We start from the raw sequence: 26,492 nt of genomic DNA on the forward strand, positions 1-26,492 counted from the left end.
AGGTTGCACTTGATTATCTCCGAGATCCTTTCCAACCTTACTGAATCTGTGATTCTGAGATTAAGGAAGCGCCGCCTCCGGCGCTGCCCCCCCGGCCCAGCCCGAGCCCCGCGGGCTCGGCGTTGCCATGGCGGCGGCGGGGGCGGACCCTTCGCGCTCCGGCAACGCGCGCGCGCACCCGCCATTTAGGGGCGGGGCGAGCGGTACGCGCGGTGCGGACTCCGCAGCGATTGGGCGGGGCGGGGCGGGGCGGGGCAGCGTGACGCGCGGCGCGGACCCCGCAGCGATTGGGCGCCGCCGCTGGCGCGCGCGCGGCGCTGTTGGCGGGAGGCGGTGGCTGCGGGAGCACCGGCGGCGGCGGCGCAAGATGGCGGTGGAGCCGCAGCGAGAGGCCGTGTGGCCCGAGGGCGCGGGGGCCGACGCGGGCTTCGTGCGCGCCGTGCTCTCGCTGCCCGAGAAGCCCGAAACCACTGTGCGCTTCTTCGAGCGCGGAGACTACTACACGGTGCACGGCGCCGACGCGCGGCTGGCGGCCCGCGAGCTCTTCCGCACCCGCGCCGTCATCCGGCAGCTGGCGGGGGCACCGGGTGGGTGGGGGCGCGGGGGAGCCCCGGGGGCGCGACTCGCCTCCCCCGGGGCTGGCTGCGGCGGGGCGGGACCCGGGTGGCCGGAGGGGAGCGGCGGGCATGGTGGTGGCAGCTGCCCCTGGAAGCCCCGGTAGCCGGTGCAGCGGTGCCCCGTTCCCAAGGCCAAGGCCTGCGGGGTGTCACAGGGATCTGGTGGTGTCTTGGGCAATGTGATTGCACGATATTTTCTGTACTAACTGAGGATGGGCCTCAGCGTTCCGTGGTGCAGGTGATGGGTAAATAATGGTTTATTATTTACCACTGAATAACGATGGCCTGCAGAAGTAAGTAACATTTTATTATGAATTGCAGAAGGCTTTCTCTGCCATCCACCCACTGATGCTTTTCATTTATCTCCTGGTGTATGACAGAGCTTGCAGATGTCGGATGTAGGAGCATCATGATAAATTATCTTGGCAGAAGAGACAAACCTTAGTATTAGCCTTAATCTTGAGGAACACAGTGTTGCTAAATTATTGGCTTGTACTTTGCAAAATAAACCTCTTTGTAATGAATGAAGTTTTCTTGTGTGTGAGCAATGGCACTAAAAACAGAATGACATTCTCATGCTCTTCACTTGCTATTGTGATGAGCTCACATGTAAAAAAAAATAAACCAAAGAAACTCCAGCCCCTCCCCAAAGCCACTAAGCTTGATGTGTCTTTCAGACTAGAAACACATGCATCAGTGTTATTTTTGTATTCCATTCAAAAGTGATAATTTTGTAGGTATAATCATGTGACTGTGAGCTCAAGTTTTAAACCCTTTAAAGTCTTATCCACCATATCCAGTTTAAAGTCAGAATAAAACTAGACTTTTTACTTTCAGAATGATTTCAAAGCACACATAAACATCAGCTGCCCCCCTGCTAGTGTATTATGCTGTCTCAACTGAAAAAATAAGAAAAATTGTGGGGTTTTGGATAGTTCTGCACTGTGAAAGAAAACCTAATTATGTAGAATTAGGTTTTTTACCTGTTTCAAAAAAAAAAAGTCGTACTAGATATTTGAGGAAAGAAGAGGAAAGAAAATGAAAAAATCATGTCTAAAATAAAACCGTAAGATCCTATGGGTATGGAAAGTCACTATTTAACATCTTTCACGTAAGGGAGGAAGGACCTCAAATGTGAGGAAGGCATGCTACTAAAAAGAGAGATGTGATATTCAGTAACTATTGCTTGTACTTGGTATGTCATCTAGCTCTCATGTATCTGACACTAGTCTGAGTTAATTCCACTTCCCAATCTGGCAGAAAACTTAATGTACTCACCTGAAATCCCAATTTGTTCAATAGTGGAACTGCCTAATTCTGTGAGTAGGCTGCTGCTGGAGGTGGGGTGGTGGAAGTTGTGTTGCTCCTCTGGGCAGCTGTGTGGAAATAAATTTGTTCAGCTGCATCATCTGCCTGGACACCTCAAGGAACAGAAGCAAGAAGTTTTTAAATTAAGCACTTCCTAAGTTAGATGTTCATGTAAACTATGAATGGTTTAGAGTTTTTTGAGAATATATTGTTTTTACAGGATATATTGTGATAAAAGGGAAGTGTCTTGCTATCTTCTGAGTGTGGTTAGGGTGACAGTCTGTTCTGTCAACAGAAGGAAAACCTGTAGCAGGCTTCTATCACTCATTAGATCAAAATGTGTGAAATGTTAATTAGTAAACCAAGTGAAGAATATCATAATGAGAGGGGAAGGGTGAGGAGAACAGATCTCTTTGTATATATTACCATACAGATTTAGTGAAATTTGGAAATGAACACTGTTTTTATTTGGAGTTGGAGTATGCTTTCTTCATTAGTTTTAACCAGCTGATTGTTTTGGGGTTTTGTCATTTCATGGATTCTACGTGATTGCTTGTTTGATATTAGAATAGTGGCTTTCCTGAAGGCCTTTCTTGGGGATTTTGATTACAGAAAATAATTTTTATGAACAATTTATAAGTGTCTTCTTTTTTTTTTCTTTTAGGAACTCAGAAACTTGAGAGTGTTGTGCTTAGTAAAATGAACTTTGAATCTTTTGTGAGAGATCTGCTTCTGGTCCGTCATTACAGAGTTGAAGTTTACAAGAACAAAGCGGGGAGCAAATCTGTCAAAGAAAATGACTGGTATTTAGCTTACAAGGTATACTGTTCAACCTTTCTTTGTAACTATGAGATGAAAGAAAAAAAAACCCATCAGTCTTTCCTGAGTTTCTCTGCTTGGAGTTTTGGGATTTTAACGGACCGACATGGGTGGTATGATGGTAAATCACTCATGTTTTTAATATGTTGGTTATATATCTGTTATATATCACTGTATTTTCTACTGATATAAGGCTGAAAGAGCTTGTTCTGTGTCTTTGCCATAGGTTGGGAAATAAAGGAAACACAAAGTACTTTGCTCTGTGTAGATGATACGTAAAATTTGAATAGTTAAAAAATAGAACAGCTATATATATTATATTAGTGGACTGTTCAGTACTTAGTTTTATCATTCGTTGTTCTTAAAGACAAAAAAGAAAGTATGTGTATATACACACTCTTAAAAAAGTATTTTTCTTTTTCTAAATAGGGTTCTCCAGGAAATCTTGCCCAGTTTGAGGAAGTTCTCTTTGCCAACAATGACATGTCCACGGCCGTTGGGGTTGTGGGGGTTAAGCTGTCTACTGCTGATGGACAAAGAGTAGTAGGAGCGGGCTTTGTTGACACCACGCTGAGAAAATTGAGTGTTTGTGAGTTTCCAGATAACGATCAGTTCTCAAACCTTGAAGCTCTACTGGTTCAACTGGGACCGAAGGAGTGTGTCCTACCAGGAGGAGACACTGCAGGAGAGATGGGAAAACTGCGACAAGTAAGAGAACCATGGTGGCTTACAGTCATACAAAACTTTGTCTAAAAGCCCATATTCTAATTTATTAGCTAGGCTCTATGATTTGTGGAAAAATTAAGGACCAACATGTCAACTTGAGGAAGTTTTGATTTACGCAAATGAAATGTATCGTGTGTCTGTTGACTCACTTGATTTTGATCAGGAAAAGTTGTTCTAAAATCTTGTCTGTCATTCCTCTCTCTGCAGCCTAGCAGGAAATAAATATGTCTTCAGTGTTTGCTTCCATCTGTCCCCCGAATATTGAAGGTAATTGATAACTCTGTGTGTTTGTGAGCAACAGGTCGTTCAGAGGGGAGGAATCCTGATTACAGACAGGAAGAAGGCGGATTTCACAACAAAGGATATTGTTCAGGATCTCAATCGCTTGTTAAAATCAAAAAAAGAAGAACAAAAGAATAGTGCAGCACTGCCAGAGATGGAAAAGCAGGTGAGCACAGAGCAATGTTTAATGTTCCTTTGTTTTTTAGAAGTGGAGTGGTATGTGCACCTGATGTGACCTGATCTCCTCTACACTCTTGCTGAAGTGTTTAGTAATTCTGCTCAGCCTGAGTCTGTGTCAAAGCTGTATACCAGGTGGTCCTGGAAAAAATTGAGAAAACCCTTCACTTATCTCTTTAAAGTAGTAAGCTCTGGTAAGCAAATAGACTGCATAAGAGGTGCCTCCTGTTCACAATCCATCTAACCTAAGGACTGAAATACAATTTGCATGACAGGAAAATTGGTATTTGAAAACAAAGTGATGTTTATGATAATATTTTTGTGTTGTCTTGTGGCTTAAGTATGTGATTTAGTGCCTGCATGTTTGTTCTTAGCTGCAAACAAGAGGCAATTTGTTGAGATAAACATGCTATAAAATGCCCTTCACTGCAGATGCTCACTGCAGGTGTAAGGTTCACAGTTATACTCCCTTAATGTGTCATTTCATAGCAGATTAAAATTTTTTCAAGTGTGTTGCAGCTGAACAAGTCAGTCATGCTGCTGCCTTTCTTTTGTAGTGGCACTAGAGTTTGTAATGCCATGCAGCAAGTCAGATCAGATCCTTGTTCTGGCTGAAAAGTAACCCTGAAACTATGCCCTGAGATGATCCATGATATCTCATTTATCTGCAGCAACTTGTTTGTGTTCCTGAGCTGGAAACATCCTGATAACAGCTTTGGAAAGCTGGCAAGGTGTGCACTTCACATTTTGTTTATCAGATTATGCAAATGTGGTCGTTGTTCTTGCACCTACCTAGAAAGACGCTGCAGTGCCATGGAAATGACACTATGGAAAGGAAGTCTTGTCAAACAGGATGAGTCTTTCATAGCCCTGCCAGAATTCACATGGCTCAAAGTCTTCCCCAGCTGTAATTTTCTAGGATCATTGGTCAAATACTCTCAGATTCAGGAGTGTTTCTAACTAGAATGTGATGTGTTTTTTTAAAAAAACTCCAGGTTGCTGTTTCGTCCTTGTCAGCCGTTATCAAGTTTTTAGAGTTGCTGTCAGACGAGTCTAATTTTGGACAATTTGAACTGACTACTTTTGATCTCAGTCAGTATATGGTTCTAGATAATTCAGCTGTTCAAGCCCTCAACCTTTTTCAGGTAAGAAATACATACTTGAGTTAGTAACTGTTTTACAGTTACTTAGCTGCTTGCTAAGTAGCCTAAATGCCCAATCGCAACTCTCCAGATCCTGATTAATGGCAACTTGTGCATCTTAACTTCATTTTCATTTACTCCTGCTCAGTGTGTGATTTAAACATTTAAGTACTGTTACCACCTTTTTTTGTTTTTTTTTCCTGTTAGTTTGTGTTAAATGTAGAAGTGAAGAACATCCAGGAGGTACAAAGTGGCCACAGTGTACAGTGCAGTGGGAAAAGCCATAGCAGTACCTCATGGTTTTAGCTGCTGAGGTTAAGCAGTGGGGGGAATGCTGTGTCTTTCCCGGGGTTTAGTCAGAAAAGTTCACATCTCCAGTGGCAGGAGCAGATTTGGGGTGTGGGAGGGGAAGAGAGTTGTGTACTTTTGTGGTATGATAGGGAGTGCCAAAGCACAGTTGCTTTATACAGTAGTGCTGTTTGGGGAAGAGAACACAAGCCTGAACTAGATGGTTATAGGGGAACATGTAGCATGTGGCAGGAGCACTGCTGGTAGTGACAGGAAGGGAGGGCTGGCTGCAGGGCAATGAACAGGACACTACTTGAGAACATTCTGAAAGCACCATGTCATGCTAACTGGATGATGTCAATTTTACTTTTTTATGCACATTTTCTACAAATCCAAACAGATTACCAGGCTCCTTCATACCTCCCATCATGTCTGTTTTTTTGCTTTGCCCCTTTTTATAGTTGTAGGAAAATGTGGTGTGTTGTATCAGCTTTTCTCTTTTGTTTCCACATTAGTAAGGCTTGGTTAGTGACCTTTGCTTGGACCTAATCCACTTGCGTTTCAGATTTATAGGAAGAAATCACAGATAATGGTCCCCTGTTTACCTTAGAGTAACTTCTAGAGGAAAATAGAGCATATATTCAGCATCTGAGCTAGTTAACCCTGGAGGGAGATGTCCCAAGTTTTATTTGGGTTTTGTTCTTTATTTCCTGGTGCTGTGCCACCATCTAGGGAATGAAGCGAAAATCATATCTCTTTTCCATATATGTGGAGGTGTTCCAGGAAGTTCTGTTTTAGCTGCGTTCCTTTACAAGTCCTTGCAGGTGTTACACATTTTGTGATAGGAAATCCAGTGCCATGTCTATCTCTAGGAGCTTTGGAGCCAATGGTTTGCCATTTAGCAGGAAGCTGCCTGTGGGGAGGTTTTTGGACAGTTTGAGTTGCCCTGTGAGGTGTGTAGGTAAATATCTTACGGTGCAGCAGATGCAGTTGGTTATATGGAACTGTACCTTGCAAATGGAATGTGCTGAAATAGGTAATTTGTGTATAATGTCTGTACTCTGTGACACCGTCTTACGTTCAGGAATTTTTCATGTACAGTACTGTTCAGAAAACTGAAAATGGGCACATCGACTTTAGATATTAGATACTCCGGGGCTAAATGTGTCAGTATTCCTTCTCACTGTGTTCATTTCCTGTTGTCAGGCTTCTAGTTTTACATCCAAATTGTTCACAGGCATCCAGACCTGCTCCTGGCTGAATACTTGCCTGCTGTTTTAATTGCAGCTGTTCTTGTGTGGAGAGGGTTGAGATTTTAATTTCAAGTCAAGAGTTGAAACAAGCTTGATTGTTCTGTTTCGATAATAAACAAAATTTTTCCTTCCTAGCTGTTTGTGCAAAAACCAAACAAAACCTCAAGAAAAATGCCCAAAACTCTGTCTTAGGTCCAGCTAATATTAAACTTAAACTATAGATAGTAAACTATAGCCTGAACAGAGCAAGTTTAGAAATGTTTTGTAGTACTCCGAAGATGATCTGGGGAAGCATGATAGTTGAATAGAAAAAAATCCACTGACCTGTTCCTAAGTAACAAAGTTGTGTGCCATTCATTGGGTGTCAATAAGCTTCACTAACTTTCTTTTTTTTCTTTTCAGAGTTCTGTGGAAAATGGGAATACTGCACAGTCTCTAGTTGGTTTACTCAATAAATGCAGAACCCCTCAAGGACAACGACTAGTTAATCAGTGGATCAAACAACCGCTTATGGACAAGAACAGAATTGAAGAAAGGTAACAATATTATGTGTTTGATAGACTTACACAAGTTAGTAACTATTTTATATAAGGCTCTTTCTTTTTAAGCACAAAATACTACAACCAAGGAATAATAGTGGTTGGAGGCTTTGGTGTGCTATCCTGTAATGCATCGTAGTTAGAGCAGAATATATTTTTCCTTGAGATGCGAAGTGACAGGTTACTGTTAGATTAAATGCTTTTTACAATTATGTATTTTAAAGAGGAGGTACAATATGTTTAGATGATCGAAATGATTCAAATGATTCTGTGCCACAGGCTAAGGCAGCGTAGCAGCTGCTTCCTAACTGTCGTTAATACTGCAAGTGCTCAGTCTGTGTAATAATATTTTGATGTCACTTCAAGTTTACCACTTAAAAAACAAAACAAAACAGCAAAACACCCAAACAATTAAGCAGTAGTAATATCTTCCTATTTCCAGAAAAAAAACCTACTTTTGGTTTGGCAGTAGGTCACTCTTATCATATCTTGCCTAGATACTGTGAGCCCAAGTACAAGGGGTCTTTTTCTTTCTTGCTCTTTGATCCTGCTGTCACTGTGTGGCTGCCCTACCAGTAGATAGCAGTATCAGTTGATAAGAAACCTTAGAGAATCTGTCAAGTCTCAGTCCTTCAGAAAGGAAAACTGCAAAGGTTCTATTCCTACTGTGTATGTTTGTCTTGGTTATGTTCACCATGCAAGTACAAGGTTTTTGAACTCCTGCTAAATATAGCTACATTCTTATGATCTAAAACCAAACTTCATGCAACTCTAGTGATCAGCAGGTTAACGCATTGCAAAATGTGTATTAAAATGTATCTTGACAAAGCAGAAGAGGCTGGAAGACTGGATTTAACTTTGATAGCTTCTCTAACACTCATATTTTAGATGAGGCATTACAGGTATGTCTGTATATGCTGTTGGGCTTTGGCACAGATCCCTACTACCGAAAAAGAAATTTTGGCTTAGACATGCTGATATTTAAATAAACTGTGTAGTAGTTGTTGTGGTTTAAGTCCAGCTGGCAACTAAGCACAGCCACTTGCTCACTACCATCAGAATGATAGTTTTCTCTCTAGATTTCTGGAGACTGAATTATTCTGCTTGTCTTCAGCAAGTTTTTCTACTTTTCCTAATTGTTTGCAGAATGAAGTGTAGTAACTTGATCAGAGCCCACTTAGAAATGTTGTTAATGTGACACTGAAATATTTGTTCACGGGTTTATTGAATGCTACATCTTACCTCCTGCATGTGTTACAAAAGCTTTTATTGTTCTTGACTAAGTACCCAGGATTTTCTGCATCTGTCAGTTTTGGATCCTAAGATCTGATCCAAGTTTATTTTTAACCAATTTTTTGTTGGTTTTAAGATTTTGAAAGTTATAGCTCCCATTTTGTAATTTTCTTATGTCAAAGTAAACGTTGGAAATTTTAACTTTTGTGTCAGACATGTTTGCTCATTACTGTGCATCAGAAGTCTTACAAGTTTGGAAGAGATACACTATTTTCTTTATAAAGCTGGGGTTGAGTTGTAGCAGAAAATGTAACTTGACCTGTTCTGTAGAGTTAAGATCATCTCCACATTTTGTGCTGCGATTCTGTATGGCTAATGTTGACTGTGTTTAGGAAAAGCTATATTTAAAGGAGGAGGGGAGTAATTAAATGGAGTTCAGTTCTTAGTGAAGCTTGTAAAGGTCAGTGTATCCAAGTGTTACGAAGTTGAAAGAAGTCCATTGATAACCTCCTGTATGTTGTCCAGCCATAGAGTCATTTGAGCTGTAATTTGTTAAAGGTTGTTTGCTTTAACCTTTACTTATGGGCACTGAGATACCATAGTCATACTTTTTCATTTTATTCTGCTGCATAGCTAAACTTGTCTGAATGCATCTTGCTTTGAGGTACTACTTTGAGAAATTTAATTCTTTGGGATAAAAGCAATGTCATTTAGTCATAAGCTGTTTGTTTGCCATCTTCCCAAACGTCACGTTTTTCAAAGTGAAAAACTGTTGGACTGTTCCTTTTTAAATCTAAAGGAAACAAGCATAAGAGAAGTTGTTAATGGGGCTGATGAGGTGTATTGACAGATTGAAATATCTTTTGATAGATTTGCAGTTGCCAAGTTGTTTTCTAAAGGCTTTACAGTATATTGTGGCTGTTTTAAGGATTGCAAACCATAATGGTGTTTTGAGAAGGAAATACCTGGACTGCTCTTCCTTTATGTTAACTTTGTAGTCAAGAGAAGCTACTGATGATTTCTTGACTTGAAGTGTACCATGTTGAAGGACCCCATTTAATTCTAACCAGTGCAAAACTTCTCAAAATAAGCAGAACTGCCCAAGCTGGACTGATGTTTGGTGACAGTGTTTTGAAGGAAGCTTCTTGTTTTGGCTGTATAGGAGGTATTTCAACTTGCCAATTCTACACTACTGGGATAATAGTTTTCTGAAAGTTTAACTTTTTAAAAGAAGTTAGGCTGTTGTATTCCTCCACTAAGACCTCCAGGTGGTGCAAGTCATCTTTTGGAGCTAAAGGAATCAACTTCTTTCTGTAGTTTGTAATCTGCAGTGTATTGTTAACCTCTATGGATAAGTGGAACACAGTGTTGCATCAGTAGTATGTATTAACCACTGATACAGTAACAACACAAATTAAAGTACATAGTGCACATGCTTCAGATAAAATGATATTTACTGGAACAACTGCTAATGAGAACTGAGAAAACTGGGGCTCCTGATACTTGCCTGTCTTGTAAGACTTGGGGTTCTGCCCTTGTCCACCTGGTTTTCCTTGATTAAGGAAATAATTATTAGTCATAAGTATACAAGATACAGCCCTATATCTTCCATGTGGTGTGTTCAGAAGGCAAGTACATGAAGTTCTTATTCCTTGTCTTGTAGTCAGCATATTTCTGAAATTAAAATGTAGTCGCAGAGACAGGAAGTGCAAATACATGTATTAATTACATAACACAGTTGACTGTAATACAGCAAGCAGCTTCAGTATGTAGTGTTTATTCTTCAGATACTGGAAAGTCTAAGAAATGTGGCACAGTGTAAAAGAGTGCTTGTTCTGTTATGTCTTGAGGAGAGAGTTCATGCTGAATATATTTTATTTTTTTCCTGTTTTTGGGAAAAACTCTGACATTTATGCACAGCATAAATAAAAGATTGCATCTCACCTTTTTAGTCCTTTATATATACTGTGGTTGAACCTCTCATATGCCTGTGTCCCATGGTAGAAGAGATGCAGGGGTCTCAGAGGAGTTAAAGGCTGTACTCACTTGTTCTGATTCAAGCCTATTTTGAGCTTTTCTCCGGTGTTCCTAAATATCACGCTGCATGGGGGCCACATTGTGGAAATGAGCCCTGTCTCTAGCAGAGTCAGAAAGTAACATATTTGGGAAGCTTGAGGTGAATAAATAGCTAGCAGGGTAAAAATTCAAGTTTACAGGATGTTACCACGAATCAGTCTTGATTGATAATTAAAGTAACAGGTTGTTTAAAAATGAAAAAAGTTCCCCTAACTTGTTCCCTTGAGATGAGAAGAAGAAACATAACCAAAGGCCCTGGCTCTCTTGGAGGACTCAAGTCAGCCCCAGCACCTTCTGGGGTGGAATGTGATACTTGGATCTTTGCACAGGCTGGCAGAGTCGGCTGAGCTCTGGGAGGGGTCAGCAGTGCCCTGGCAGGAGTCAAGGGTGACCCTCCACTGGGCTCCACTGGTAAGAACTGCTCAAGGAACCTGATTGTTCACATCTGCTTGGAAGCTGTGAGGCTGCATCTGGAGTAGTGTATCCAGTGTAGGGCTTTGCAGGACAGGATAGACAAAAGGAACAGGTCCAGTGGAGAGCCACTGAGCAGGTCCGTGAGCTGCTGCATGTGTGGTGAGTGGGGAGAGGCTGAGGGAGCTGGGTTTGTAGTCTGGTGAGGAGAAGACTAAGGGGCAGCTCTAACTGCTTGTTTCAGCTGCTGAGAGAGTGGGAGTCAGAGAGAAGGCAAAGCCAGGTGCTTCTTGCAAAGGCACAGCAAAACCATGAGACAAAACAGACACCAACTTCACCAGAGGACTCTCCAAGCTGAATAGAAAAAAAAAAGTGTCCCCCATGAGGATGGTCAGTCTCTCTCAGAGAGATGGAGGTATCTCTGTTCTTGTTCAGTGTTCAATTGAAATTAGCCTTGTTTTGAGCAAGGGCTGGACCTAGAGGCCTTGAGTTCAAGGGTAAATTGTTCTGTGATAGGTCTTCACTGCTTTTGTGTTCCTTTCTAACCTGCAGTTGTCCCTGCAAAGCATTGCAGACAGGCTTTGTTGCTTTTTTCATTGTGGTTAGCAGCTCTGGAAAGACCTTCAATACTTTTCTGAGTACAGGTCAGTACTTCTCCACAGCCAGACTGATTTCAGGCAGCTGAATTACTATGTGGTGGCCTGTGTCCTCGGTAAGGGAGGGAAAAATATGACCAGCTTGGAGGTTTGTCTAAATGACCTGATTCAAATGCATTTTAGATGCTCAGAGTGCTCCTAATGCCTTTAAAGAAGCTTCTGAAATACAGGTTGAATCTGAACCAATTGGAAGACAGAAGTATGATTTCTTATTGTCATGGAGATCGTGATGCAATAAATACTTCGCATAAAAGAAGTTGTCATTCCAGTGACATGAAAATGGTGTTGGCTTCCAATAAGCCTCTAGAAATGTTAGAAAAATGTCACCTTTGTCATTCCAAAAGTTATCATCGCTAAGTTCCCTACAGAAATGTTTGGAGCTTGAAGCTCTCCGTGCTTCTCCTTTAACCCTCTCCCCTCCTTTCACCTGTGTTTACTATTTTCAAAACTACCAGTTTACCTGTGTTTTCATTTGGGTCTGCTTGTGAAACTGAGGTTGACATTGAGTGCTGTCTAGAGACATTAAACAAAAACTCTACTAGTCAGGCACGTGTCACACAGGCCATGTCTCTAGGAAGGAACTTCCATTAAAATGCCAGGCACTTGAAACCTTTTAAAAAGCTTAGATTCTTGTGTTGCAAAAGACTTATTTTTAGTTTTCTTGTCTGACAAGCTGGAAAAAAGACTCCTTTCATGACACCTTCAGGTGTGGGAAAGACAAGGTTGGTGTTTGTATTCTGTACATTGACCAAATAATTTGTCTTCGAGGTCAGGGATCAGCAATCAGTGTTGCAAATCAGTAAATTACAGGTGGCATTCAGTGGTGCAGCACTGGAGCAGGTAGTCATAGTATCTTCTAGTCTCACCCACTTCTTCCTGACAAGTCCTAACTTGGTGCAAAATGGATAGAAGGATTAAGCTTTTAGTCAGTGTCTTTTGCATCTGAATTTTGAGGCTCAACAGAAATGAAAATTAAAATTTGATTGAAACGTCAAATTGGTTTTCAGACTTGTAAGACATAATCAAATTGCTATTTATTTAGGGAAATGTGAATCTGTAGCTGCCATACTGTTCTTTGTCTCTCAGCCTGCCATTAGAGGTGGATAGCATTTACTGCCATTGTTAACTTTTGCTTAGAATCTGTGTTTAAGTGTTCAGGACTGTATGAAAACTTTTACTATGTACAGGTGCAAAGCTCTCAGGTTGGTAACAGTGTCCTTGGTAGTCACTATTTTGAACACTGTATACAGGAATATGGTATATTCTCTGTGAAAGAACAGTGGACACATTATTGTTTCTACTCTATTTAATTTATATGCAAAAACAGTGGATCTTAGGACACTGCAGTGGAAGCTCTTGGCAAGATAATTTTGTCTTGACTTGCAATTTAATTTCATTTCTCATGTATGAATCTTGTAGAGGTCTTTAATGTTTTGTTGACATACAGTTTTGAGTTTCTTCTGTACAGAATAAATGCAAATGAAGAAATATTTGGGTTTTTACAGCTAAGAAATAGAACTTGTTCAGTATGCTCTTAGTCTGCACAAGATTAAAGAAATGCACAGGTTAGCAATTCAAAAGAGTATTAGTGTTGATGGAGTAGTGTAATAAACTTAACCTCTTAATTTTAATAGTGTATGGCAACTTGTAAGGAATAAAGCACAAAAAAATAATAATAGAAACACCTTTCCTCAGCTGTCTCTAGTCTTTGAAGAGCATGCAGTAATATAGTTTTATCACAGGATTCGAAAATGCCATATTTAATTAAAAGGGAAGACTGGCAGAAAACCTCTGCAGCTTTAGGCAGTAGGCTGAGAAGCAGCCCCTGCTGCTTTTCATCCTGGGTTTCTCTGGAAGGTTTTGGGTGGAGCAGTTTCTCTATATGGAGCTTACAAACGTGCCCATGACTGTGTAGTACTTGATGGGTTCTTGCTCTGTTGTCTTCATTATTCTTTGTTATCATATAAGAAATGGAGGTTTATTAATAATTCTTAAAAGATGGGCATTTGTTTTCTAGAAGCCTAAATACTGTGTTGATTGAATGACAATGTTCAAAAAAAGAAAAACTGGTTGTTCTTGTCTTTATTCAAATTAGGACCTTTTTGCCCTCATGTCCTTGACACTTGCTCACACCAGCTGTTCTGTATGTAGGTTTCTTTGGTCTTCAGTGGTCAAGATTTGGTGTGAAGGTTTTTTTATTTGTTTTTGACTCCTATGCACCGTGCAGCAGTCTGTGGTACCGAGTTGTTTTGTAGATGGCTGACTGTCTATAAGCACTTCAAATCAAAAGGTGCAGTCATACACCCCTGAGTGTGGATTGTCACCAGTTCCCTTGTTATTGGCACTGGCACTGGTGTTCCTGTAGCCGCCTCATTTATCTTTTGATGGGGAGTTTATCATTCTTAAATAATCAAGGATATCATGCTGTATAGCATCTAATCCAATAAAACCAGGCAGTTGGCAAAAGGGGCAATCTGTACCTCCTACTTGCTTTTTTTTTGGTCTCATATCTCCAGATTAATTTGATTTGGCTTGTTCATGTGATGAAAACTAATCCATGAAAAAGTGAGGGAAGTTGTCATCTAAAATTAATCCTTTTGCTCCTCTGCAGCTGGTCCATGACCTGCTATCATCATAAACATGAGAAGATTAACATCTTCTTAAGTGCAGGTCAACTAATACCAAAAGCCTGTTGTTCAGATTTAATAATCTGACTTGTAAGTGTTTGCTTTCTCTTGGTCTTTTGACTTTTTAGAACCTATGCTAATTAATTTATGTTGTGAGTTGGATTACCAAACTTGCTACAGGAGGATAGAATGGATATCTGCCTATCCTTGGACTGGAAACGTGTCTGAATCTGTGAAATAGAGCTGTGCACTGGCATTGCTTAATAAACCTGCTGCTTTCCTGACAAATTCACTCTGAAGATGCTATTTGACTATTTTTAGCTCCTACAGAAAGCAGACTATGAAAATTTTATGGAAAATAACATATGCATGGAAATAAATAAATAAAATCTTTGCTAACATTGGAAAGACAAAAACCATGTCTCTGACGAGTTTTTGGGTGATACTTGGAGAACCTTGGTTTATGAGTTGTCCTCTTATCACTTCTGTCTGTGCAGAAGTGCCCTCTTTCCTTGAGGGCAGGAGACTGTTTAGTCCAGCAGGATTGTGATGGGTTTTTGAAATTTGAAAGGATTTGCTGGGTAAAACATCTTGTATTCAAAATTCAACTTTGCTGATGGATCTTCTGTTTTTTTTTTCTTGTATAAACATGCATGTCTAAAGGTTGGTAGCACTTTGGCGTTCTGTGCAGTATTCCCCCTCTGTATTGCTGAGAAACACAGCTCACAGCCTGTGAAGGGACAGAGCTGTCCCAGTGTGAAGGGACAGATCTGTGTCGGTACCATCAGGAGCACTGCCATCCTTGCCCCATAAATGAAGGGAAAGTGATTCCTTTCTGCTTCTCTTACTTTTTGTTGTAGGGAATTTGTGTGCATGCCTCAAGAGTCCTGCAGTTCCTCACTTTGATGTGTGTCTTGGATATAGGGGGCAAAGTGAAGTTCTGCTTGTTGTGTGATGCTGCTTTAGTTGCATGTTCTTCAACATGATGCCAGATACTCCTTTTCTTCAGAGTCTAAAAATACTGCTGTTGCAGCAGTCTGCTTCAGTAGCAAGGTCTTAATTGCATCAAGTGGTACCTTGCTGGCAAGAATTAGACCAAAGATTTTGTTTTTCTACTGAAGAATTGTTTTCTTCTTTACCTTGCCTCATCTCCTGGGTTTAGCAAGTGTTTAAATGCTCATGCAAGAATAATGAATTATTGTTAACTTATTTCAGCATACATAAGTATCTTGGGAGGAAAAAAACCCCAGTGTTATACTGGAGTTCACTGGTTTTCCTGACAATCCTGTTTTATATTTTTAATCTGAGTTTATTAGCTTGCCTCACAGTCGATTCATACAGCTTCCAAAGCTTTGCTTGGTTGTCACAGAAAATAGTTACTTTGTGCCTGATACCCCTGTGATAATCTCAGGGCTTTAATTTACTATCTCTAAGCTTTGACATAATACTCAAATGGTACATTCAAGAATTCATGTAGGGTGGGAAAAAGTCTGTTGCTTCTCTAAGAAATATTAATTTTATGTTATATGAGTATAACTGTTGTAGAGGAATGTGAACTCTTGATTGTTTGGAAGAATGCATTTATTTGAGTTAAAAGTTTGTCTTTAAATGACCTATCCTGAAGTTAGAAGTATCCAGTATTGTTAGTTTGGGGACTAATTAGGAAAACTAGAAAAGGCAGGAGACTGATATTTGGATGTGGCTTTCTCTTATATTGCTTAATCTTTCAGGTTAAACAGCAGGGAGCCTGGTCTGTCCAGCTGCTTAGTAGCATGCTCTGTGTACCCAGAGCTCTGGAAAGTGTGTGCAATTTGATTTCTGTGGCTCTCCTAGAGTCTAAAGCTGCTCTTCAAATCTTGGGCTCTGTGTTGCAAGGGATTACTTCAATAGAGCTGCAAAAGCAGTCATCGTATTTATGGTTGCTTCAACTTATATTTGAGATTAAAAGACAGTAGTGGCTTCAATTTGAAGAGCTACCCTGTTATAATGGAGTGAAGACCAATTTTTAATGCTTAATACATCCTGAGGGCATCAGATGTGCCTTGAGATCCCTTGATTTAGTTAATTTAAAACTTGAGGGAGAAAGTATGGCAGGTAGAAGAACAATGGGCAGCACTATTATCTCACACTTTTCATGGTGGCAGTACCAGTTTCTGCCATCTTAGAAGTGTTGGTGGAACTGTGGCTTGAGGGCATATTTTCTTAGACATCTTGAGACAACATCAGGATACAACTGGGCTTGTCCACAGCTGGTGGGGCCACCCCAGGGCAAGGTGGTTCAGGGGAGCGAGAGGTGGAAAGCAAACACAGCCACAGCAAATGAAGATGTGTGTTTAAGGAGGGGACTGCAACTGGGAGCATCACCCTCAGTGTTAACCTGAGGTGTCCACAGCTCCCTTTTCCAGACTACCATCTTTTCTTCCTCCATGCTCCGTGGCTTGCCTGTGTAAAGAGCAGGACAGCTTTCAAGCTTTACCACTGAGCCAGGTCTCTAGGACTGTTTTGTTCCTGCAGGGAAGAAGTTTTGAAACTGTTTGGGTTTAGAACTGTGAATCATTGCAAAATCTTTTTAGAAGCTAGGGAGGTCATCAGAGTACAGGGATTGCTATAATCTTACTGGGATGACAGCATTGTCTTTGGAAGAACACAGATATTACGGGTAAACTGTGACATGCATCACTGTGGGGCTCTTTGTTCCTGGTTTGCTGTTGCTGTTAATGTATTATACAATTTCTTTTCATTGTTAGGAGCCTGTAATTTCACATCCCTCACATAAAACAGTAATGCACTTTAAATTCTGCATGGAGGATGTATGTGCACTGTTGTACTTCACTGTCATCTTCAAAGTTTTGTTATGTAGGCAAGGTATATCTTTTAGTTTAGGGGTTTTTTTTGTTGTTTTTAGGTTGAAACAAGTTTTCAGGGAGGGAAACTGTGAAGTGATTGGATAACAAAGAGGCATTTATAGCATGTTAACTGAGGAAACAAAACCAACTTTTTGCTAGCATACCAGGAAGAAACAATAACAAGTCACACGATTTGGGCAAGAGCAGGTGGGAAACAAGAACAACTTGAGCCATTTAGCATGGAGGGGAATAGCATGAATGTGCAGGCTGCTCTTTTGGCAGACAGAGTAGGGAGAAGCCTTCCTTACTGGGGCACAAGCCTCTCTCCCAAGCCTGTTGGAATTGCCTGTGTTGTCTGCTTCTGAACTACAGGCACTTGTGCATACAAATTTGGGAGAGCTGAAAGAGATCTTGGGACACTCGCTCAGATGTCAGATTTTGGACCCTAAAGATATTTTAGGGCCAAATTGGTACAATTTTATTAGAACAACAGGAAGATTTTGACCCCTTGTTTGGGATGTTCTGTCTCGTATGTAAGAAGTGCTGGAGAGGTGTGTATACAACTCAGCCAGAGAGCAACGTTCTCAAAAGCCTGGATTCAAGTCTTGTGTTGTCGAAGTGCTGGAAGAACTGGTGCCTATGGTGAGCCCCCTGCAAGGCTGTTCCTGTGGCTTGGGTAAAAGTTGCTACCAGCTGGATGCTCACTGCCAGAAACCAGGGCAACTTCTCTCTATGCAGTTTCCAGTGTGAGCTGAGTGGGGATTGAGCAGATCACTGGTCCTAAGCCTATGGTGTATGAGTAAAATAAAATGGCTTTTGATGGTATTAGTCTCTCTAAAGCTGCTGGTTCCTCATTCCTCAGGTTTTGTGTTATTTCAAATTGTTTACAGAGATTGCTCCAGTTTCATAAAAAAAGTCTTTTGTGCCTAACTTAGCACTTCGAAAAGCACGTGTGTGTTGCCTAAATATTTTGCATTGTTACTTCTTTGTGCTCGTCTGAGAAACTTGGAATGTTATTTTTATAAATGCATGCAGCAGCTCTGATTGTATTGGGCAAAATGACTCAGGATGGTCAGTGTGATTTTTATGCTGCTAAGACGTGAGCTGGACTAAAGTACTTCTCTGTATCAGGCTTCAGAGATCTGATTTTGGTTCCCGTGTGCCCATCTTAGGTGTCTGTCAATACTTCAAAAGCCTGTAAAGCACACTGAGGTTCTCTGGCATGAAAAGAAAGCTTTGCAAATTTAAGGTGATATCTACTGCTTACCTGAGGCAGTGAACTGGACTTTGGCTGATTTTTGTGAGAGAGATGATTGTCTAGGGAATGACTGGGTCACCAGGAGAAGTTTATAAAGGGGACTTAGGATAGTGCCTTGCTTTTTTCTGGCTGGAAAACACAAATTCTGTTATTAATCAACTACAGCAACTTGCTCTGGTATGGGCTTCCTCCAGGGTGTCAAAATCCCAAATGCTTTGTGTGGAAAAGAAAACCCAATTAGAACAGGTAAGATGGTGTTTTATATGTCTAGGTTAAGTATGTCCAGGGAGGATTTGCCTTGGCTACATTGGATTAAGAAGAGATCTGGGTTTGAAAGAAACCCGAGGGAAAACAAAGTAGTGGTACATAAAGTGTTTTTCCACTTTCCTTTGTATAAAGAAAATATGAAATTAAACTGATACAACTGTGCATATTCTGAAACTTGTGGTGAGATGAAAGGCTCAGTATATCTTAAAGCACTCCTTAATATGTTGCTTTTGTAAGTGGTGTTTCTCGATTAAAATTTGCTATAATCAAGTTGAACAGGAAAGTTGATCTTAATCTGCCGTCAAGAAACCCTTTAGCAGGCAGAGAATACAAATATGCACTCCTCAGAAGATGCAGCTGTTACACAGGGGAGTTACAAACTTTAAAATCTTCTTAAAAGTCAGCTTCTCCTGTAAAAGAGTACATTCTTAATTTGATTTCAGTGTTAACAATTTTTTTTCCTTGTGTCATGTGGAGTTTTTCGTTAGTACATTTTTTTCCCCATGAAAACATCTACGAGTATTTGGGATTTTAAGTCACTACCCCTGTAGTAGTAATTAAATATATATTACTCATTATTAAATATATATTACTGATTTTTTATGGATCTAAGTTTCATGAAATGATAAAAAAACCTCAGAGTCCTTTTTCTGAGCAGAGGTGCTTGAGGGAAGTGTTATTCCTCCTGCATGCACAGAGAGGCATGGAACTACCCAGGGTTTTGCAGGATGGTGGTGGAGGAGAAGTTTACATCTTAGATGCTTTATAAATGAGTGTATTGTACAGCTTATTGATTTGTTAGATTTTTTTTTTTGTGCTAGCTGATCCTGCTCAGGCATTAAAAATATTCTGTTCATTCAAACTGGTCTTTTATTTTCATATCTTAGTTTAGTTATTGTTTCTGCAAACTGACTTCTTTTCATCCTTCTCTGAAATCTGTATACAAATCAGTCTTGATTAATGTTTCCCTATTAACTTAAACTTCTATATCTAGCTCTGTAAAAGTCTAGAAATATAATTAAACCCTCCTGACAGTCTCTGTGTTGAGGCAGTATTGAGTGCAATAATCTTAAAATGGTGATGAAAAATGCTGCACAGCTGTAGCAAAAGAAGAAGGAATCTCTTCCAATGTCAAATGTGATGTCAACTTCGGTGGAACAGAAGCATTGTGTTGAGACTTGGGAAAGTGTGTGACATTTATTAGATTGAAAACAGATTTTTGTTGTCTTTTTTTGGTGTAGTGCATTAGTCTTTTGTCAATAGTAGGTTCAAGAGATGACTCTTAGTAACAGTAAAACTGGGGAAAGATGAAATGCTTTCAGTTGGATTCCAGTATATCCAGCAGACCCTTGGAGATAGGTGGTTTATTTTTCTCTCTCTGTCTCTCAGAGCACACTAAGCCTAATGTTACTTATTATTGCACAGAGTTCAAAGCTGATAAACAGCTGTGGTTTTGCATAGCAGGAATAAAAGGTAGTTACAATTTCCAAGTTCAAGAAAAGCACTTGTGTTGATTTTCAGTTGTATTAGCAGAACTTTTGTTTACTGTTTTTGTGGTTTAGTTTGCAAACTTAAATAACTGTCTTGAAACAAAGATTTCATTTATGTTCTAATGTGGCTTCACTACTTATAGTTTTTTCTGTTGTCTTGACTGTGCTGCCTTAGATCTGTGGTGGAAAGTTTTGCCCTATTTTCCTTTCCCTTTTGGTTGTGTGGCAGAAACAAGTTATCCAGTGTTGTCAGCTGTTGTTTGATTACACTTTCTTGGATTCTTTTGTTTGTTTCTTTTTGTGTTTTCTTTTTTTTTTTCCTCAGTTGAGCTTTATATTAAAAACAAACTGTCATTTGATTTCATTATTACTTATGAGCATTATTCATGGCTTATGGTTGCATTACCTTAATGTTACCCTTTCTGTTCAGCAACCTTGTATGTGTTCTTACCAACAGGAAATTGTTATGCAAAACGTGGTGTGAACACAAACCTGTCAGACATATCTTAGCGGTTGGCAACTGTAAGGGGGAAGATAGAACAGTGCTAGTAAGGTCATGAAATGTTAGTCTAATTATCATGGTTTTGGCAGAGGAAAATTGTTCATGCTGATCTGAGACTTCTTTGAACTTGTCGTTGTTGTGGACAAAAGAGGAGGGGAAAAAAATAAATTAGAGCTTTTAAAATGCCTTTGACAAGTCCTTTTCCAAGAGGCTGTTGAACAAGCTGAGGGAGTCATGTGATGAAAGTGAAGGGTCTGTTTGTGCAAAAGGCACAAGCAAGAAAAAAAAGTCTAAATCCTGATAGAGATAAGCTCAAGAGTCCAGAAAATACTCTTTAATGATCATTATAGCAGCTGTTCTGACACTTTTATAGGTGACACAAGTAAGGACCAAACTTTTAATGAAGACCAAACCAGGCCAACTGATTGGAGGGAACAGGAATGGTTTGGATTTTAATGAGAAAAAGTATAAACCAGTGTGTATAGAAAGAATGAACATATTCTGGTTGTGTCTTACAGAGGTTTACATGGATTCAGGAAGGGTGTTGGGCATCTCTGTGTCAGGTTGAAGGCAAGTCTCTGTGCAGTTGGGTTTTAAAGATAAGGTACAGTGGCATTATAGAAACTGTTGGTGCTGGTCTTTTCCCAGTGCAACATTTAGCAAGTTCCAAGAAATGATTCTATGTATATATATCCATACTCCAGTATTACTGATTGTGTAAAGACCTCTTGGAAGAGAAGCTAAGCGCTCTGGCTTTAAGCATAAGCTGTCAGAGGGCAAGATAGGATCTAATGTTGATGGTGAACTTGAATTTTGCACATTCTTGCTTGTGTGAGATTGGCCTTCAAAATCAGAAAAAAAAAAAGTTTTTATACTGGAAAATTTAATGTTGAAATTGTGGAGTAGTCTGTAGTCTAAGCAGGTTGGATAAAACACCGAACTCTGGTTTCCTGCTGCAGGCAAGAATAGTATTTTTCTAGATTAAAATTTACTTTTTTAGTGGAAAAACACTCCTAATGTGTCTTGCTTTCTTCCTAGTACTTTTTTTAAGTGATGAAAGGTTGTTTTAAACCAGAAATTTGTGGAGTTTTGCGGATAATAGAACTTTAAGGTGTTTGCAACTAGTTCCTCTTTATGGATTGATACATGGTGGTATTGTGATAATTGAGAAGTGATAAATATGCTTACAAATCTTAAATATTACCTGAGAAGTGAGAGCATGTAACACCAGAATAGTACAGCCTCTTGTGTGTTTGCCATGACTGTCACTGCTAAAGACCAAGGAAGGCAGCAATAACACATGGGTCTGCTTTGTGGAGAAGTTTTCAGTGAATCCCATTTTGTTTTTCCCAAAGGAATTGTTTCCAGATTACATGACTAAAAATGACTAAAAATGACCAAGTTCCTTAGTTTCTGTGAGGAGGTACAAGTTGGCAAGATGGTTCCTTCTCCAATCCCTTGGGCATGTTAGGAAGACATCCGGTTAGTGGGCTTATGTTTAGGCTGTTAAGCAGTTGTATTGGGTGTCTTTGGTTTGGTTGGGGTTTTGTTTTGGTTTTGTTTTTTAATATTTAAAAGAAATATGGTCTTTAGAAAACGTGTTTGATCACTGGTTGCTGCTGGTGCCTTAGAGAAGACAGTTTGTGATGTGAGTTGTAAGTCAGGTCTGCTTGGTAAAATGTAGGGATTTGTCATAAACACGGCAATGTATCTGCTGTGACAAGATCACATAATTCTTATTATTCCTCTAAACCTTCTTGACAGAAGCCTGAAAGCTAGAAACTGTGCTCAGAAACACCAACAGGGATTAGAATTGAAAATTACTTGGCTTTTATCATGTTTCTTTTACAAATCTTCTGCATTCTTGCAGTAGGTATCCTACGTATATTCTTGTCTACTTATCACACGCTCTGTGTACATGCTGAAACTCGAATTTATCTTTTGGAAGGAAAGCACTATTGTGTTAGTAATGTCGATCTCTGTATTTATTAAGGCAGTAGTTGAATGGGTAAATGTAGAGGTAGGATTCTTCTCTCATCTTTTTAATTGATTTTGTTTGGTATAATGAAGGTTCATGAAGTGCTGGGGGTAGAATACTTTCTGCAACAGAAGGACATCCTTTTTGAATTTTTTATATACAGATGTGTACCACTGCCTGTCCAGGGGGTCTCTGTCTCTTGTGTTGCCTTAGCCAAAGCCTTGCTTTCTTGAGTGAGCCTTTGCTAATTACCTGAGGCAGTGTACCATGTTAGCCCCTGTATACTGTTACCAGCAACTGGCACTCTCTGCAGAACACTGCATAGTGTAATGTAGAGATTACTGCTTTCAAAATGACAAAAAAATGTCATTTCCAATGCAGTTTGCAAGTGCAAATGTTACTGTAATTGAGATGAATGCATTTTTCTGCCAGTAAGCAAACCAGGAGGAATAATATGGTGAAAGCTGTCCTTTCTTTGCTTACATGTCTCTACATGAAATTAACTTCCCTGCTGAAGCCAAGATATTGATAGATGACATGTTAATGTGATTAACCAGTAATGAGTACAGTAAATAATGTGTGGAGGTCTCTGAAGGAGGCAGAGCTCTTCCTTCCTATTCTGAAAATATGACCGAAGAAGACTGACCTCTCCAGAACAAACAATATCTGACTTCTTTGTTTAACTGCAAATGCAAAATATATGGAGATGATGCAAAAAAACCAAAACAAGAAATGTATGAAAGTCAGTTACATTCTAGTGAAGAAATACAGTTTAATGCTCTGTCACTTCTTGTTGAGATTTACACTTGCTTTCGGCAGTGAAAGAATATTTATTTCACTATTAAAAAAAAAACCCACATAAAAAACCCCAGCCAAACAAAAAAACACCAACAAAAATAGCCAACCCAAAATGTCAGGGAGCTGCAGTAAGGGAAGGCAAGCTGGGAGTCAGTGGTGACAAGAAGGCTGGCAGACAGTACAGACGTTGATAAAAATGCAGTCCCCCAATACCTGCCATGAGACAAACAGTAGTTTGGAAGTAGTTGGCATGGATTTACAAAGGGAAGATCAAACCTGGCTAACCCAATAGCCTTCTACAACAAATTGAGGTGGTTGGATAAGGGAAGAACAGTGAATGTTGTTTATCATGATTTCAGCTGTCACTGTCTCCCATTACATCTGATGAAGTATGGACTAGGCAAGTAGACTGTGTGGTGGACTGAAAACCAGCTGAGCTGCCAGACTCAAAGGAGGGTGATCAGGGGCATGAAGTCCACTTGGAGGTCAGTCACTAGTTGTGTGTTCCAGGGGTCAGTACTGGCACTATCCTTGGGAATACCCGGAATGTGACTGGGCACTCTCCTGGGCAGTTGACTTTAGCTGTGACTCTACTTTGAGCAGAGGTTGGAGTAGTCAGTGTCCAGAGGTGCCTTCCAACCTTGAGGACTCTGATTCTGTGGTGCAAGGTTGCACAGCTGCGCAGTGTAAATGTTGGCCTTGACCACAGGAAGCTAAACTCTGCCAAGAGTGAGGGTTTTTTTGTAGTTAATGCCTCCTTTTTTCATAGACTACTGGAAGACTTCTTTTATGGTTCAGGGAAAGGATTAATCTCAGAGTTGATTCTGAGGGTTAACATACCTAATTGAATAGATGTTAGCATTTGTGCTCAAAACAGTTTCCCTTCAATGCTGTTCATTAGAAACCCTAACTTTTCAAAACTACCGAAGCCTGACGTAGGCTAAATATCCTTGCTTTCTCAGCTCATGGGTTGTCTTAGTTTCATTTGTTTTTTTTAAATCAGGCAAGTTGGCCAATGGATACAGCCATAGGGAAAGTACAGATAGGAGCTGCTGGATAAGTGTTTTCATTCTCATTGGTGTCATAAAAGAATTATATATTATGCCATGCTAATCATTGTTATGAACTTCTTACTTAGGTTGAATTTGGTTGAAGCATTTGTGCTGGATCCAGAACTACGTCAGTGCCTTCAAGAAGATCTCTTACGTCGCTTTCCAGACCTCAACCGGATGGCAAAGAAATTTCAGAGACAAGCAGCAAACTTACAGGACTGTTACCGAATGTACCAGGCTATTCATCAAGTGCCTAGTGTTATAGAAGCACTAGAAAAACATGAAGGTAATACTACCCCCATCTGTTTTCAGTGTTTCATAGTATACGGATGATGCAAAGAAAGAGTGTGTAGATCTCCAAAAATGACTTTTTTTCCCGTGTTCTTTTGTTGCAGGGATAAAGCTTAAACACATTTGAATTTGAAATGAGCTGAAATTCTGAAATGCCAGTCAAATACTTAATAATATACATAGCCAAATCCTTACATGAATAAGTGTTCCAATTAGTGTGTACCTGAAATACTAGAACTTGAATACTTAAATACTTGAGTGATGGTGTGGTAATCTTTGATCTGGATGTGTCTCTAAGAATTTCTGACCAATTGTGTGTTATTATGATCTTACAAAAAAGATAACATTCGTACAATATTGTTGTCTTCCTTTTGAAGACATTTTGCACTTTGGGTTGTAATTAAACACAAAAAAAATCAGTTTAAGCATTATTAGTATAATTGGAGTGGCTTTTTTTTTTAAATCATAGTGCTGTATTTGATACGAGTAATGTGGCAGAGTTTTGTCTGATCTTCATTAGTAGGAAGAGCAGTACTGTGGCAGGCAATTCTAGAAAACATAAACGCTGCTATTTCTTTTTCTTTTCTGTGTGTAGCCAAGAAAATGCAGGATAAGATCAGCATAATGAAGGGATGATTCAATTTAGCAATAGCAGCCCAACCTGCCAGAAAGCATATTTTTGTAGAAGCCCATTAATTTGTTTGAAAATCTCTGTGCATAAAGCAAGCACCAAAGCCTTAAAGAGAACTGTTATTTGAAATGGTATGGTTGCAAAAATTTCTCTCCTGTATTTGAGTAGGCAATAAAGCTACCCAGTGTCTTATACTTTTCTGTACTATAGTTTTATGACTTCGGGTAATGAAACTTATCTTCTAAAATATTAATCTTAAAATAAATTAATTTTTAGTTGCTGGCTGTGTTATTTCCAGAAGCAGTTAAAATCTGAAGCTGAGAAGGAACTGGCAGATACAACTTTTTTGTTTGCTTTTGTTCTTAAAGAGCTGTGCCACTCTAGCTGCCTCAGTCATGTCCCTTTGGCTTTTCCAAACAGGCTCTGCTTGTTTTAGCCTTGACATGGAACTCTTGGATTCCCATCTTAAACTGAAGTATTAGGTCAGAATGCTGGCTTCCTGTCCTTATTTCTTTTTCTATTAGTTGTCATTTGGATCAACAGAGTTTCTCTGTCATAACATTGGGGTAGGAAAACAATTCCATTTTTAGAAGTTTTGAGGAGCAAGCTGTGTAAGGCAAACTGCTAAGCTCACCATATGGAAAAATTAATAGACTGCAAAAGGTTCTTGCTGTTCTACATGTGAATCAGTTGGCCTTAGTAGGGCAATCACCAGCAGTATATCAAAGATAATTTAAAATAGGCAACGTGTTATTTTTATTTTTCTTTGTGCTTGTACCACCTGTTTAAACTACATGAATGGTCTGGTAATTTTGAATGTATGTGACTGATTCAGAGTGGATCTGGTAATTTTTCTGTTTGTGACTGTACAAACTGTTTTAACTCATCAAGGGATGGGAAACCAGAAAGATTTTTGACCATTCTGAGCATCTACCGGTTTCTGAACTTCTTATCTCATGAATGGCTATGGGGAGATGGAGCAACTAAACCATGAAGTGATCAGCAGTGATTGTCTTTCCCTCAGTGCGAAGCATTGCTTAATTGAGATTCTTGTTTTTATGGATGGTGAAACCTGTGGAGGGAGCTAATGAGTGAAGGTGACTTCTGTTTTAGACATAAGAAATCAGCATAAGATGGGAAAGGACTCTGAGTCATCAAATCATTTTGCTATGGCTGGCAAAAGGGAGCAGCAGTTCATTACTCAAATTACTGGGGCGTAAAATGT

At 39.8% G+C, this 26,492-nt stretch overlaps 1 protein-coding gene across 1 annotated transcript in view; it reads left to right on the forward strand.

Annotated features, from left to right (window-relative positions):
- Positions 1-328: 328 nt before the first annotated feature.
- Positions 329-26,492, forward strand: part of MSH2 (mutS homolog 2) — a 46,250-nt gene continuing 20,086 nt past the window's right edge. The window contains exons 1-7 of the mRNA XM_027713020.2: positions 329-587; positions 2,590-2,744; positions 3,174-3,452; positions 3,772-3,918; positions 4,925-5,074; positions 7,015-7,148; positions 24,432-24,631. Coding sequence (XP_027568821.1) covers positions 368-587; positions 2,590-2,744; positions 3,174-3,452; positions 3,772-3,918; positions 4,925-5,074; positions 7,015-7,148; positions 24,432-24,631 — 1,285 coding nt within the window. The 5' untranslated portion in view covers positions 329-367. The remainder of the gene's footprint in view (positions 588-2,589; positions 2,745-3,173; positions 3,453-3,771; positions 3,919-4,924; positions 5,075-7,014; positions 7,149-24,431; positions 24,632-26,492) is intronic.

Source organism: Pipra filicauda, unplaced genomic scaffold (assembly GCF_003945595.2).
Source record: "Pipra filicauda isolate LSUMZ 115617 unplaced genomic scaffold, ASM394559v2 scaffold143_size2779998_pilon, whole genome shotgun sequence".
Taxonomy (NCBI): Eukaryota; Metazoa; Chordata; class Aves; order Passeriformes; family Pipridae; genus Pipra; species Pipra filicauda.